This window comes from Strongylocentrotus purpuratus, unplaced genomic scaffold (assembly GCF_000002235.5).
Source record: "Strongylocentrotus purpuratus isolate Spur 01 unplaced genomic scaffold, Spur_5.0 spur5_scaffold_8, whole genome shotgun sequence".
NCBI lineage: Eukaryota > Metazoa > Echinodermata > Echinoidea > Camarodonta > Strongylocentrotidae > Strongylocentrotus > Strongylocentrotus purpuratus.
The window spans coordinates 23,290,416-23,303,136 of NW_022145614.1; the positions used below are offsets into that span (position 1 = coordinate 23,290,416).

General features: G+C 35.8%; 1 protein-coding gene across 1 annotated transcript; it reads left to right on the forward strand.

Annotated features, from left to right (window-relative positions):
* The first annotated feature begins 874 nt into the window (after nt 1-874).
* On the forward strand, nt 875-8,115 carry LOC756196 (probable RNA polymerase II nuclear localization protein SLC7A6OS). Its single transcript, XM_030975502.1, has 4 exons — nt 875-1,306; nt 1,880-2,053; nt 2,725-2,851; nt 4,033-8,115. Exons 1-4 carry the CDS (start codon nt 890-892, stop codon nt 4,191-4,193), a joined length of 879 nt encoding a protein of 292 aa, XP_030831362.1. The 5' UTR covers nt 875-889; the 3' UTR covers nt 4,194-8,115.
* The last annotated feature ends 4,606 nt before the right edge of the window (nt 8,116-12,721 follow it).

Consider the following 12,721-nt stretch of genomic DNA (forward strand, 5'->3'; position numbering starts at 1 on the left):
CCTGAATTAGTATCTTTATTTAACCATTAATGAGAGTTATAATGATGGGAACTTTAGCAAAAATGATTTTGTCGTACCATGATATAATAAAAGCAATGTGAATATATGGTAATGAAAATCACAAGGATACTATTATTATAAGATGGGATGATAGATACAATAAAGATGCAGTCTGACATCTTAAGAAGACTAGCTGGCAATCTCTCTGCACCCAGCTGTCACCACTTGGCCGCCTGCACTGGAACATGTGAGAAATCCATTTAGCATCTTGCATGCTTGGGTGCTGATCCAGGTACAAGCCTAAATCCTGTGCGGTGGTGTGCATCCATGCTCTGGTGATGCTCAGGGCATCTAAATTGGCTCATGGGGAAGAGGATCTTGTCCTCGGGTCCGAATATATATTTGTCAGTTCGGTGTAAATTAGGAAAGCTTGGAATCACATTATGAATTTAACAGATTTACACATGTATGTAATGCAATATTTCATGTTATAGTAAAATCAATTTGAACATTGATCTCTTTGTTTGTAAGGCATGAATTCAAAAGGATTTTATACAGATGTTCACGTTCTAATATCAAAAGAGTGGAAAATAAAATTTCATTCCGTCCCCCCCCCCCCCCTTAAATCTCTCTCTCTCTAAATCTCTTTGTTTCTGACTGTCTTTGTCAGAAATTCATAAGAAAACTGATTTTTATACACAACATTTTCCTTCTTGCTCATTTGAAAATCAGTTTTGCTCATCTACCATTAATGTGACATGTTATAGAAAATTGATGTAACAGACTCCCTTCCTTATTTGTTTTTAATTGTCCCTTTTTTCATGTATTTTTTCTGTATCATTAAATAAATAAGAGACAATCACAGAGCTTGTTTCATTCCCAATCATTAATGCGTTTTTATTTCTACTTGCAGAACCAACCCATTTCACAAAGGATACAGGCAGCGCTCACTACTCTCCACCTCTATGCCAACCTAGAACCCCCCAAACCACAAGCCAAGCCCAAACCCACATCGACATCAACCACCACATCATCATCGTCATCATCATCGGCCTCATCCAAGAAGTCTAAGAAGAGCAAATCAAAATCAAAGTCGAAATCGGACACTAAGAGCAAGAGTCGAGCATCCCAGCTTGCTGCTCAGCAAGAGGGAAGATTCCAGATTGTGTCCACATACAGAGGGGTGAATCTGAAAGGACTTGATGGGCAAAGTGCGCCCTCTAGTGTTAGTAATGGTGTGGGTCGGAACAAAGGAGCAACGAAGGATGAACTTTTCAGTCTATTTGATGCTGTCATAGATGAAGAGGTATCAGTATTTTTCTTTTTTTGATATGAACTATGATGCACATAATGTGTGATGTATCGAACAGAAAAAGATTGATTGTTAAATGTTTAAATGACCTTTGTCCTCGTGTGTGTTTTTTAATTTTAATTGCATGTACTCACAGATACAAAGATGTGTGAAAGATGAGATCATGGCTATGAAATTTCCTTTCACTCATTTCTTTGTTTTGACCAGTATGGTCTGCTACTCCTCTCCCACTTTCTTCTTCTTTAATAATAATACTCAGTTTTTATATAGCGCTTAATACAATCACTAAGCGCTCCAAACTTGAAGATTATTACCTCGGCTTTAGCTGTGCTTCCATCTGTTTGTCTGCTCACTTTCTTTTTCTTTGCCTGTTTTTTTCTCATGCATGCTTCCTGTTGCTGTTAGATTTATTGTTTGAGTGTAAATATTGAAGGATTATTGAAACTAATTAACATATTGAAAGTTTACCTGAAAAATATGCCCTATTAAAAAAGACTTTGGAGGTTAACCTGAAGCAGTAGATATAAAGAGAACTGTATTTAAAGTGTTCATTCCTCCCTCTTACAGGCTAAATCATCAAGTAAGACCTCCAAATCAGACGACATCACATGTAACTCGGTTAAAATGATCCGAGAGAAGCTAGTTATCGATGACGGTCCCGACAGTGAGTACGTGTACGATCTCTACTACACAGACGACAACCAGCTTGACTTCGGCCAGACTGTTGTTACTGGTGTGCAGGTATGTTTATACTCTGTCTGGGGAGTCAATAGCATATTGGAGTGTAGTACCCATGTTTTTCAAAGCATCACAAATAGGAAAGCAAAGAGCAAATTCAGATTGAAATTGCACTTCTTACTGGCATAAATTCCACCCCTTTTTATTGTACTTACTGCTATTGAAACTGCAGCATTAACTATTAAAGCTTTACCTGAAAAGGTAATATATCAGAGGGTAACCTGAATAGATGCCCGTATTATGACAGTCAGCATCAAACCCAAATCTTACTCTTAAGTGATAAAGCACAATAAATTGAGCTTTATTGTGTGTGTCCATTTAGTAATATGACTGCACATGCTGAACACCCGAACCCACCACTCATACATGCATACATGATGTTGAATTTACTCATAGGAATACGTTTAAGATTACATGTGTTACAGACTTTAGACAGTCATTCAAATAACTGTTGAAAGGGAAAAATTATTAGAATGAGAAATGTACAAATTGCATAAACCTCGCTAAAACATCCCTACCAGAAGCAAATATATATATATATATATATATATATGTATATATATATGCGTATTTTCCTCATTTGTATTTTTTTTTAATTATCATAATTTTAGAGCATTAAGAGTCTTAAATTCATCTGTTTGAAATGCCTGTGGTTTGTTGTTCTTTCTGTGCAGTTGGAGGATGAGGAGCTAGTGCATGATTTCTTTGATGAGGGTTCCCACGAGAAGTACGATGATGAGGATGATAGCAACGATGAGAATAATTGGAGGAATGACTACCCAGATGAGGATCCAGATAAACGTGAGGCATCATTGGACAATTTCTTGAAAGAGGATGATTAAACAAAAGATCATTAGAAGACATCACAAAATCATTGGCAGATTTAGAGAGGCACAACTGACTTGTGACCCTCCCCTCATTTAAATTCAAATAGAGCATTTAGTACACAATGGAAAATGTTGACATGATAGAAAATGTGTCCCCTTTCATAATTTTTACCCAATTTGCTTAGTCAGGGATTTTTTTTATCTCGCCCTTCCCAAACACCCCCCCCCCCCCACCCCCTCTTTTTATTGAATCCTGGATCTGCCTCTAAGGCAATCACACCCAAATAACTAAACGTACTGTTTGTATGAAGACACTTGAATGGTTCAGGAAGATTACAAGGGTTTTAAAAAAATGACATGGCTCCCACAGGAATCTACTCATAAAGTAGCTGTGTGTCAAACTAAATTGGCACTACTCTAATCCTGTAATTTTGCTGCTCCCCCCCCCCCCCAGTGAACTTTTTAAAAAGAGTTTATTCTAAGAAACCAATAGAAACTTGGATTCTACATGCTTTTTATTTGAAATCACTGTTCTTCTGTTAAGTAACATTTAAGCTTTGTCAGTAAATAGACAATTTCTAATATGCCTTTATGCTGTTTTACTTGATGATCCTTCTGAAATATAGAATGAAATAAAAAATAACACTCAAGGGAGACAAGACAGGCAGTCTTGAAAGGCAATAGTCGGTATTAATCCGTTCTTTTGGAACTTGTGTAATAACTCTTATCCTGCCATAATGAATACAGCCCAGAGCCACAGGGCTAATCCCCATTGTGCCAAGCCACAAATCCCCCCTGTGCCAAGTTTATTTTGAGATAATCTGACGCACACGATGGTACGATCAATAGCACGTGCAAAGCACTCAGGACAGTACAATGAGCATGAACAATAACTGCTATTACGAATGCGAGCAAGCCTGCATGAAGTAGCGAAGCCGTAGCTCGCTCGCGTGAATTAAGCAGCCAATCGATAGCGCGCTCGCTTGTACAAAGCACTATACCGGAAGCGTGCATGCAGCCTTATGGCAGGATACGAGTTAATGTGAAATACAGACCAAGGAAAAGAATAAATAGGCAGGAGATCTTTTAGTATGGGTGGTCTTTTTATACATGTGGTACCTGATATTATCTTTTCTGTTTCTTAATGATCCACAGGACATGAAGATCTCTTTGATGAGTACAAGGACGAGTACCGATACGGCGACATATCAAGCGATGAAGACATCCTCAACGACTATGGGGACTACAGGAAACGACCAACCAAGGGCCTGGACTACTTCGGTGGCGGCCGAGATCCTCTAGATGATCTGATGTGATTGGCTGAGAGGGGACATCTTACGATCATTCAACTAATCAGATGTCTTGTTTGGTTTTCTTCTCTGAGTAATTTTTTCTCTCTACTATGAACTTTTGTTTGTGTCAGCAGCCTGTTATCCTATAATGTTTGATGCGTATGAAACAATCTGTAGATTATTATGCGCATGTATCTGTTTGCGTATAAGTGTGTATGGTTCATTCACGTTATAGTGGAGGAGAAAATTATGTCTATGTTTAGAGCAGGAGACTCAATTTTTAGGTCTCAGGCTTGGAAATTAATCCTTTACATTCCTTCTGCATGAAATTAGTTTTAAAAATCTTAGGAGCACTTCTGGTGTTATGGGAATTCTAGAAGTTGGCATAGGATTTAAGTTCCTTCCGTATCAAAGTTTATAGAAATTGAATAACTTAATATGAAATATGAAGAAAAAAAGATATTCATGTCTAGTCATAAAAAAGTCTCTTTTGACTGTTCAGAATCATGTTTTCAGATGATTTGCACGTAGTTTTTGTAATAAAGAATTGTTTTACAGTAAGATATCTCTACAGTTATTGCGTAAAGAAAAATATGACTTTCTGCTATGTCAGTAGTGTGTTTTTCACTGGTTTTCAAGAAGATAGATAATTGGAGAGAGATAGATTGGAGAAAGAAATTTTAAAAATAGGGATTAAGACAGGCAGAGTGTTGTGTGGGTATGTGTGTGAGAGTGTGTGTGTGTGTGTGTGTGTGTGGATTGTTTGAGAATGAGAGAGAGGAGATGGACAGCGAAGGAAGGAAGGAACGAGATCTTTGACACAGATGCAAAACAGAGAAGAGGATTTATCTGAACAATCATTCTACAACAAATTTACTCTCCTTTAGAAGCAATGCCCAATGTTTGTGCATTTAATGATGACTGTGCTGCAATCAAAACCTTGTCTGTACTTCTTTTTCTTAGTAAATCAAAGAGTTTGCAGAGTTCTATGACAGAGTTTGGTTTGAAAGGTGCAATTATTTGGGGGGAAAGGTGTTATTTTTGTATTGTTGTACTTTCAGATTTTGTAAATTTTTGTATTCTTAATGAAAGTACCTTGTGCCCAGTCTTCATCTTTTTTTTCTTCTTTTTCTTAGTAATTTACCATCTTAAAAACATTTTTATTGCTTCAATCTTACGGCAGCCACTTACAATGCTCCAAATCAAGAAATATTCAAAATGTTAAGTGTGTGCATATGTGCATTGCTTTGTATATTTTCAAATAAACAGAACATGTTTTTCTATTCTTGCTTTATTTTTCAAATACGTTTCCCATTGGAGGGAAAAACCTAGTATCGTATGGTAGAATTTGACCAGAAACACAGAATATTGTCAATATATTTCTATATCCATAGTGGACTAAACATTGTTTAGTAATGAGTAGAATTTGAATTTCTTTGCAGGAAAATCATAATTTCTTTTTGGGAAAATCATGTTTTCTCCCAATGTATTCTTAGGTATATACCCTTTGATTATTAAAGTTTTTATATTTCAGCCAAAGCTCTTTGCCTGACTGTCAGTACTCACCAAAATTGAAATATAAGATATCCCCCCACTGAGTAAGACACATACATAATCTAAATAGTTTCATTAGCTAGGATAATGCAACTTAAATGAGCTGAATTCTGACTATGCTTGGCATGGAAATACTATTTCCAGCCTTTTAATCATTTCATTTCGCAGGATGATCAAGTAACAAACGCTCAACTATTTCAGACTTTGATTCTGTTAATTAAGTGTGAGAGGATTTTTGTTTTAGACTGATTTTCGGTTTGACTTGGCAAAAATCAGACCGGTTTGAGTCAATTAATTCAGCACTGATGTGACATTTTTCATGTTCAAAGTTTGTACTACTAGGTCTAGTCCTATAAAAAAAATCAAGTACTTCAAAAGTACTCTATACCTGAATCAAGCATGCCTGTATTTAGGAAAGCTGTACATACACATAGGTTCTGGAAATTAGTTTTGTACATGTATAGTGTAAACTTGTAACTTTGTATAGTAGGAAGTATTCTATTCTGGACAGTGTACAAGACATTCAATTAATAAATACTTGATATGAGTACAGTGGTAGTGGGTTTCATCTAATTGACTCCATATTATTGGGGATATGATTCAAGTCCAATCCCCATGCAAGGCATTTCTTCTATACTTGTTTCTCTCAACCCAGGTGCTCTCTTCATCTGAATACACCATGCTCTGATAACATATACATGAGCTTGAGCAAGGCTAAACCATTTCTGAGCACATGTATGAATAGAAAAGTTATATGTGCACTTTAACTCATGTTCACAGTTTTAGCCGTTTACTTACAAGTAAATATCCAAGCATTAAACCATATTTCAAATTAAATCTGAATCTTATTCTTAGTTTAATGTACTATTAGAAGTAGATCAAAATAAATTTTCACGGTATTAGATGTGTGGTACGTATAGAGTATTTAAGCAGGTACATATATTTAATATACTGCCCTTTTTATAGTCAGTGCTTTTTAATAATAATACACTGTCTGTAATAACAGTGGGTTTTTGTATTAATAGCATTCATGTGTGTCAGACTTGACATCCTTTGAGCTTTAGCATGGCTGCCATTATGGCAGTCTAGCATTTTCTGTCAAGTACACATGTACCTCGCCTGGGTCGAGTGTGGCAGATGTAGATTAGTGTCCTGCCAAAGGACATGAGTGCTGCGCTGGACTCAAACAGTGAACCATGTGATCCACAGTCCTGTGATGTAGCCACTGGACAATGACACCTCCACATGCTATTTATATCATGATTTTGTTGTATTGTAATTTGTAATATTTGTACTATTCCATTAAAATGTACTCATAAAATGCTTTACACAATCCACCACTGTTTTTCATCTATTTTCATACTTTTTAATGAGATTTTATGGTTTTTTGTTTGTTAAAATATTACTTTTTCTCAATGCTTTTCTTCTTTTCATTGTTAAAATAATGTTATGTAAGTTTTTGCTTTGTCAAGTCATGCCATTTTGAAAGCAGTACTATGTTTGCTTGATTTTAAAACAGTTCTGTCTTATAATGATAATAGTAATACTAACGTTGATCATTTAGGAGCAATTAAAAACAAAAAGTACCATGTCACTTACCAAATCACAAAATATGAAGGGAAACATGAAACACAAAATTCATAAAATCATATTTATGTTAAAAAGGGAAGGAGTATGTTTGAAGGGATCTCTTGAAAGCTGCAAGATTGGATAGTGATGGAAAGTTGGGTATTGTTGCATATTTTTGAAGCAGTTTTTTAGTAGGTGAGAGTCTGGACTTAGGGAGAATCAATTTTTGTTTGTCTGTTGTTGAGTGAGGGTTATGAACGGTTTTTATATTTGGAGGGCGACATTCAGATATTCAGATGCCATATAACTCTTTTTGTTAAATGCATTGTTTGGAGTTCCTTAATCAAGGGAGAAGTGCGAGTCCAAGATGCAAGACCAAATATTAATCCAGAGGTTTGGTTTTGGACAGTTACATGTTTCACTCTATCTTTTCCAGACAAAACAGGCTTATTAAAATAATCATTATTACAACAATGATGTAGACACAAACTTTAAACAAAAAGAACAGCAATGTAAAATATCATTGTGGATCTGGGGCATCCTTTTTTTCAAGTTCATGTCCATCTTTTCTATTAATTTTGTGATAAGAAGACCTTCTTGAGAGCAAGTAAAGTGCTCCATACTCTAATTTGTTCATAAAGTCTTGTTTTCAATATTGTCAGTATAGGATAGCTACAGAAAATGAATGAACTTTCTAACAAAAGAGAGAAGATGTAAAAGCAATCCTTGTTAACATCTGTAACACTGTATGTGTAGAAAATACCAGGAAACAATAATGTGATAACTTTTTAATTGATATAAATATGTAATGATTTTACCTGTTCATGCTCTCCTGATAAGATTCTAATGTTAATCCCAAAAATAATTTAGAAAAACGAAAGAAACATTGTTGAAAAGTGATAAATAGCAGGAAACCTGTGTGGAAAGAGGAAATGATTTGTACTATAAATCAAAGTGCAGGGCATAGATCTGAAATAGAAGATATGATAGCACATGTAGGTGTAGTGTTGGCCTTAGTGTCTTAGTGAAAAAGTGAGAACTGAATTTAAAAAATGGTTCAGTGATAGTTGAGGAACCATAATCTTTGTGTTAAATGTATGTGAGTTGTTATATTTGGTTGTGTTTTATGATGCACATCACTGTCATTCCATCATGCATGTTTCTGTATTTCTATTTGGTAAAAGTTGCAACATCAATAATGTTTTAATTGGATGCCATTCTTATACAAATGTGGGTGTGTGTGAAGGATAAAATAACAAGTGCAAGTGGATATGGAGGGTGGTTGTTGTTGTTGTTGGGGGGGGGGGTCTTAGTTTGTCTTGTGCTTTGACGAAGTGTCCAATCAATGGAAAAGCATTTAGATAGAGTTTCAACTCAATAAAACAAAATTGAGATATAAACAATTTTTTTTTTGTAGAATTGAAAAGTCTGAATAATCATTCATATATTCAACTGCTGCAACACTAACCTGCCCATGCTATTTTAATTTCTATTTTTTTGTTTTTTTTTTTTTGTTAGGCTTTCCACATGCAGCCAATCCATGCAGTCATTTCAGTGAATCATAATATGTACTCTTTCAACAACAAAAAATATTTTGAATATAATGTATGCATATTCTTGTCTCCTCATTTATCAAGCAAAAAAAAAGCTTCAAGTTAGAAATGGACTTTAACCATTAGGACAGATACTGTGCACACACAATCAAACTTTCAAAATTGTTCTAAAACATTGTTACATTTTACCGCACTGCATATGCCTTGTATTTTTGTCTCATCGTAGCAATCCAGCTACTTAAAATCAGTTTGCATAAGTTCATGTCATTTTCATTTTAATCTATGTATTAAGTTCATTTTACATACCTAATGTTTTCATTTGTTTCATTGTACATAATTGTTTTTTATCAACGCACCTTGTAGTAATATGCTTGCCACTGTGTTGATGCAGCTATATATTTTTATAGCATATTTTTGCTTGTGAATATTATGCATTTATTTACTTTTTTAAATAGGATATTCTCGCTGGAAATGCCCTGAAATCCTTTTTGAAATGTGCTTCCGTAGTCCTTTGCTAGGCAAGAATACTTTGCAAATTCCACCCTGCGCAAAACACTCCTTTCAAAGTCAAGCCCATTATATAGCTCTTTATACTCAGATATTGACCAATGTTATAATTTGATGGATGATTGCAATTAAACCATGGTAATGGAAACCAATTTGAAGACTGTGTAGAGGATTTTTAGTGCAATGATGCTATAGAAAATAGATTGAACTATTTTTCTTATATTCAAATAATATGATCAGCGTTTTTTCTCTAAAATGAAAGTGTACAAATATGAAGTTGAAGTCTGACTGTGTTAAAAACACAACATCTTGATGACAGAAGGGTCTAAGTTGCGCAGATGAAAAAGTAAAATAGTTGTATTAAGATGATATCATTTCTATGAAATTATTTCCCTAACCTTAAGGCCCGGTCACACAGGGGACGCATGGGGAACGCACGGCCAGCGCATTGGAAATTTGCAATTTTGGCCAGTGCGTTGTCGTGCGCCCAACTTTTGTCGAAGCTACAGCTAGCTGACACCAAATGCATAGCGTGTTGCTAGCACGCTGGACGCATACAGGGCGCACACAGGGCGCACACAGGGCGCACACAGGGCGCACACAGAGCGCACATGAAAACAACTTCCACGAATGCACAGCGTGTTGCTAGCGCGCTGGACGAATGGTCCACGCATGCACCGCGTTCTACGACGCACGGCCAGCGCATTGGAAATCGGAAAAGGCCGTGTGCCTAACTTTTGTCATAATTTTGGAAAAGCTAGCGAGCTGACACAAAATGCACAGCGTGTAGCTAGCGTGCTGTGCGTATACAGGGCGTGTGCTCCGCGTATGTCTGGCGCTGGTCTAGCGCGCTCCACGCATGTCTGGCGTGCCTTTGGCGTGTACATTCATGCGTCGAGCTCGGCGCACGTTTTTGAGCATGCTCAAAAAATCCCGACGCACACAGCGTATGACGACGAATGCATAGCGTGGGTCCAGCGCGCTCGACGAACGAGTAACGAGTGATGACGCACGCCTAGCGAACGACAACGCACTGGCCAAAATTGCAAATTTTCCATGCGCCGGCCGTGCGTCCCCCATGCGTCCCCTCTGTGTGACCGGGCCTTTACATTGGGAATAAACCTATTGATCTATTTCTCCCGTTTAACCTTCTGTATGTGTGTGTGTGTATACTCCCTGACTTAAACTTCTTTTTTACTTCATATTTTCCACTTTTTTTCTTTAGTTCTGTTTCTTTAAATGTATTCTCTTGCTTTTTACCCCTGTAACTGTCATTAAAAATTTATTCTGAATTTCATGGTGATATATAAAACGGATATGTAATCATTGACAATCATTAGGTATTGAACCTCCCCCAATCTCCTTGAATATCCCACCATATACCAACCAAAGTAACCTTGATAAATAAATTATACTCACTATTTCAACTTCACAAATAAAGGAGACATATTTCACAGTTTACATAACTTATGCAGAAATTACTAACAATGCAGTTTATCGAACAGTTTCATTGTACAGAAAAATATTATGTAGTTATAACATTATTTGTATGAGTTTGATTTTTCTATGTATAATACTTGAATTATGGTTTATTGATTTGATTAGATCTCTTTCTCATATTAATTTCTGTTCTGGACATGCTTTCATTATTTTGTAGGTGCTGATTATAGAAGTTTACATTTGTTTATCTTTCTTATTGACTTTGTGTGGGGATCAGTTTCCAGTTTGCTCAAGACAATGAATTGTATTCACTTTGCACCTGGTCTGTAAGTGCGAAGAACTATTAAGACAATATTGTATTTCTGCAAAAAATAAATGTGAAAATACTTTATTGTAATACACTCTGTAGTGATTTTTCTTATTTTCTTTTGAACTGTATTGGTTTGCTGTAAATGAGATTCATTGAAAAGGTGATTGATTGATTGATTGATTGATTGATTGAAAGTCTCATAATTTGTGCAAAATGCAATTCAAGAATGGCTAACTTTAAAAAGGATCGTTATATAAATTTAAGAAACGCGTTTGTTATTGTTTGAAAAGTTTTTTTTTTTTTAATGGAAATGTGCTTTTAATGAGGTAATTATCTTAAAGTCATTTACAGTATCACCAGTGGCGACGTGACATAGCTAGGTATGACACCCGGGGAAAACAATAAAATTGCGGTACATCTTTTGCACTTTTAACCCATTGAATTTCTTATGGATTCACCCATATAAAATGGGAGCGATGAAATCATAGGCATAATTTGTTGGTCATATTTTCATGGGGGAGGGCTGAGGTCTGGAGTATCAATCATCCTGTTTATACATTTAACGAGCATATACATAATAACAATATTTATTATTGGTAAAAATGTTACTTTGACATAAAAATAAATTCAATTTGGCCACCTCGCTGGCTGCCCAAATATTGGAACATTTAAAATTTTAAATCCTCGGCTGTAATCGAACCGTAAACATTCATATTTTGAACATCATTATATGGGATAAGTACATATAGTTTACATTTGATTTCTCTCTCAAACCATAATTTATTCATTAAAATATGATCATGGTTTTTATTCTTCCTTTCCTCCCTTTTCTCTTTTTGTTTGTTGTTCTTCTGTCCTTGCGTGCCTTCAAGTGCCGCCCGGGGCACGTGCCCCCTCTGCCACCCCTATAGATACGCCGCTGAGTGAGACGTTCATTATGGACCTTTTATGTCGTGAATACCAGATGCTGAATTAATGATGACAATTGATATTATTTTTAAATGTTAACAATGCAGAAATGGTTAAAGAAATGGGTAAAAGAAAAAACTACATATATTTTAAAGCTCAGTATACTGACAAATAGGGCAGACATACATGTTTGATGTCTAAACTAAAGCATGTGCATAATTCAACTATAAATATTAAAAGGCAGACTAACAGTCCACAAGATTGACACTGTTCATTTAGTTAGCATTCTAGGGAAGTTGTGCAGAAGGCGATCGAGACCAATTATCAGTCTCGGGGGTGGGGGTTATTCTCTTGGGCCGACGGTATACTGTCGATCGCTGGAACCCTCAGATAACTTTTCAGAATCAGAAGACGTAAAAAAAAGAGAAAGACGGGGCGGAGAAAGATTGTACTCCATTGGTATTTTAATAATCAAATGTAGAATCGTGTACATGCCAAAATAAATGCAAAACGAAGTCATTTCAGTAAGAAAAGTTTCGTTCTGAATTTGTACATCAACGTACTATATCAACATTTTCTTTTCTTTTAATGTTACGATGGATGACTATGTTCTATCTACTTTTATTGCATCAAAGAACATAGACAAAAACATGAACATGTAAACAAAATGTATATTGACAAAAACTAAATGATCATAACTAGCTCATCAT

Coding starts and splice junctions, on each gene's coding strand:
- LOC756196 (XM_030975502.1), top strand. CDS start 890: ATGCGTTTTTATTTCTACTTGCAGAACCAACCCATTTCACAAAGGATA. Junction 2,054..2,724: donor CTGTTGTTACTGGTGTGCAG/GTATGTTTATAC, acceptor CTTTCTGTGCAG/TTGGAGGATGAGGAGCTAGT. Junction 2,852..4,032: donor AGATGAGGATCCAGATAAAC/GTGAGGCATCAT, acceptor AATGATCCACAG/GACATGAAGATCTCTTTGAT.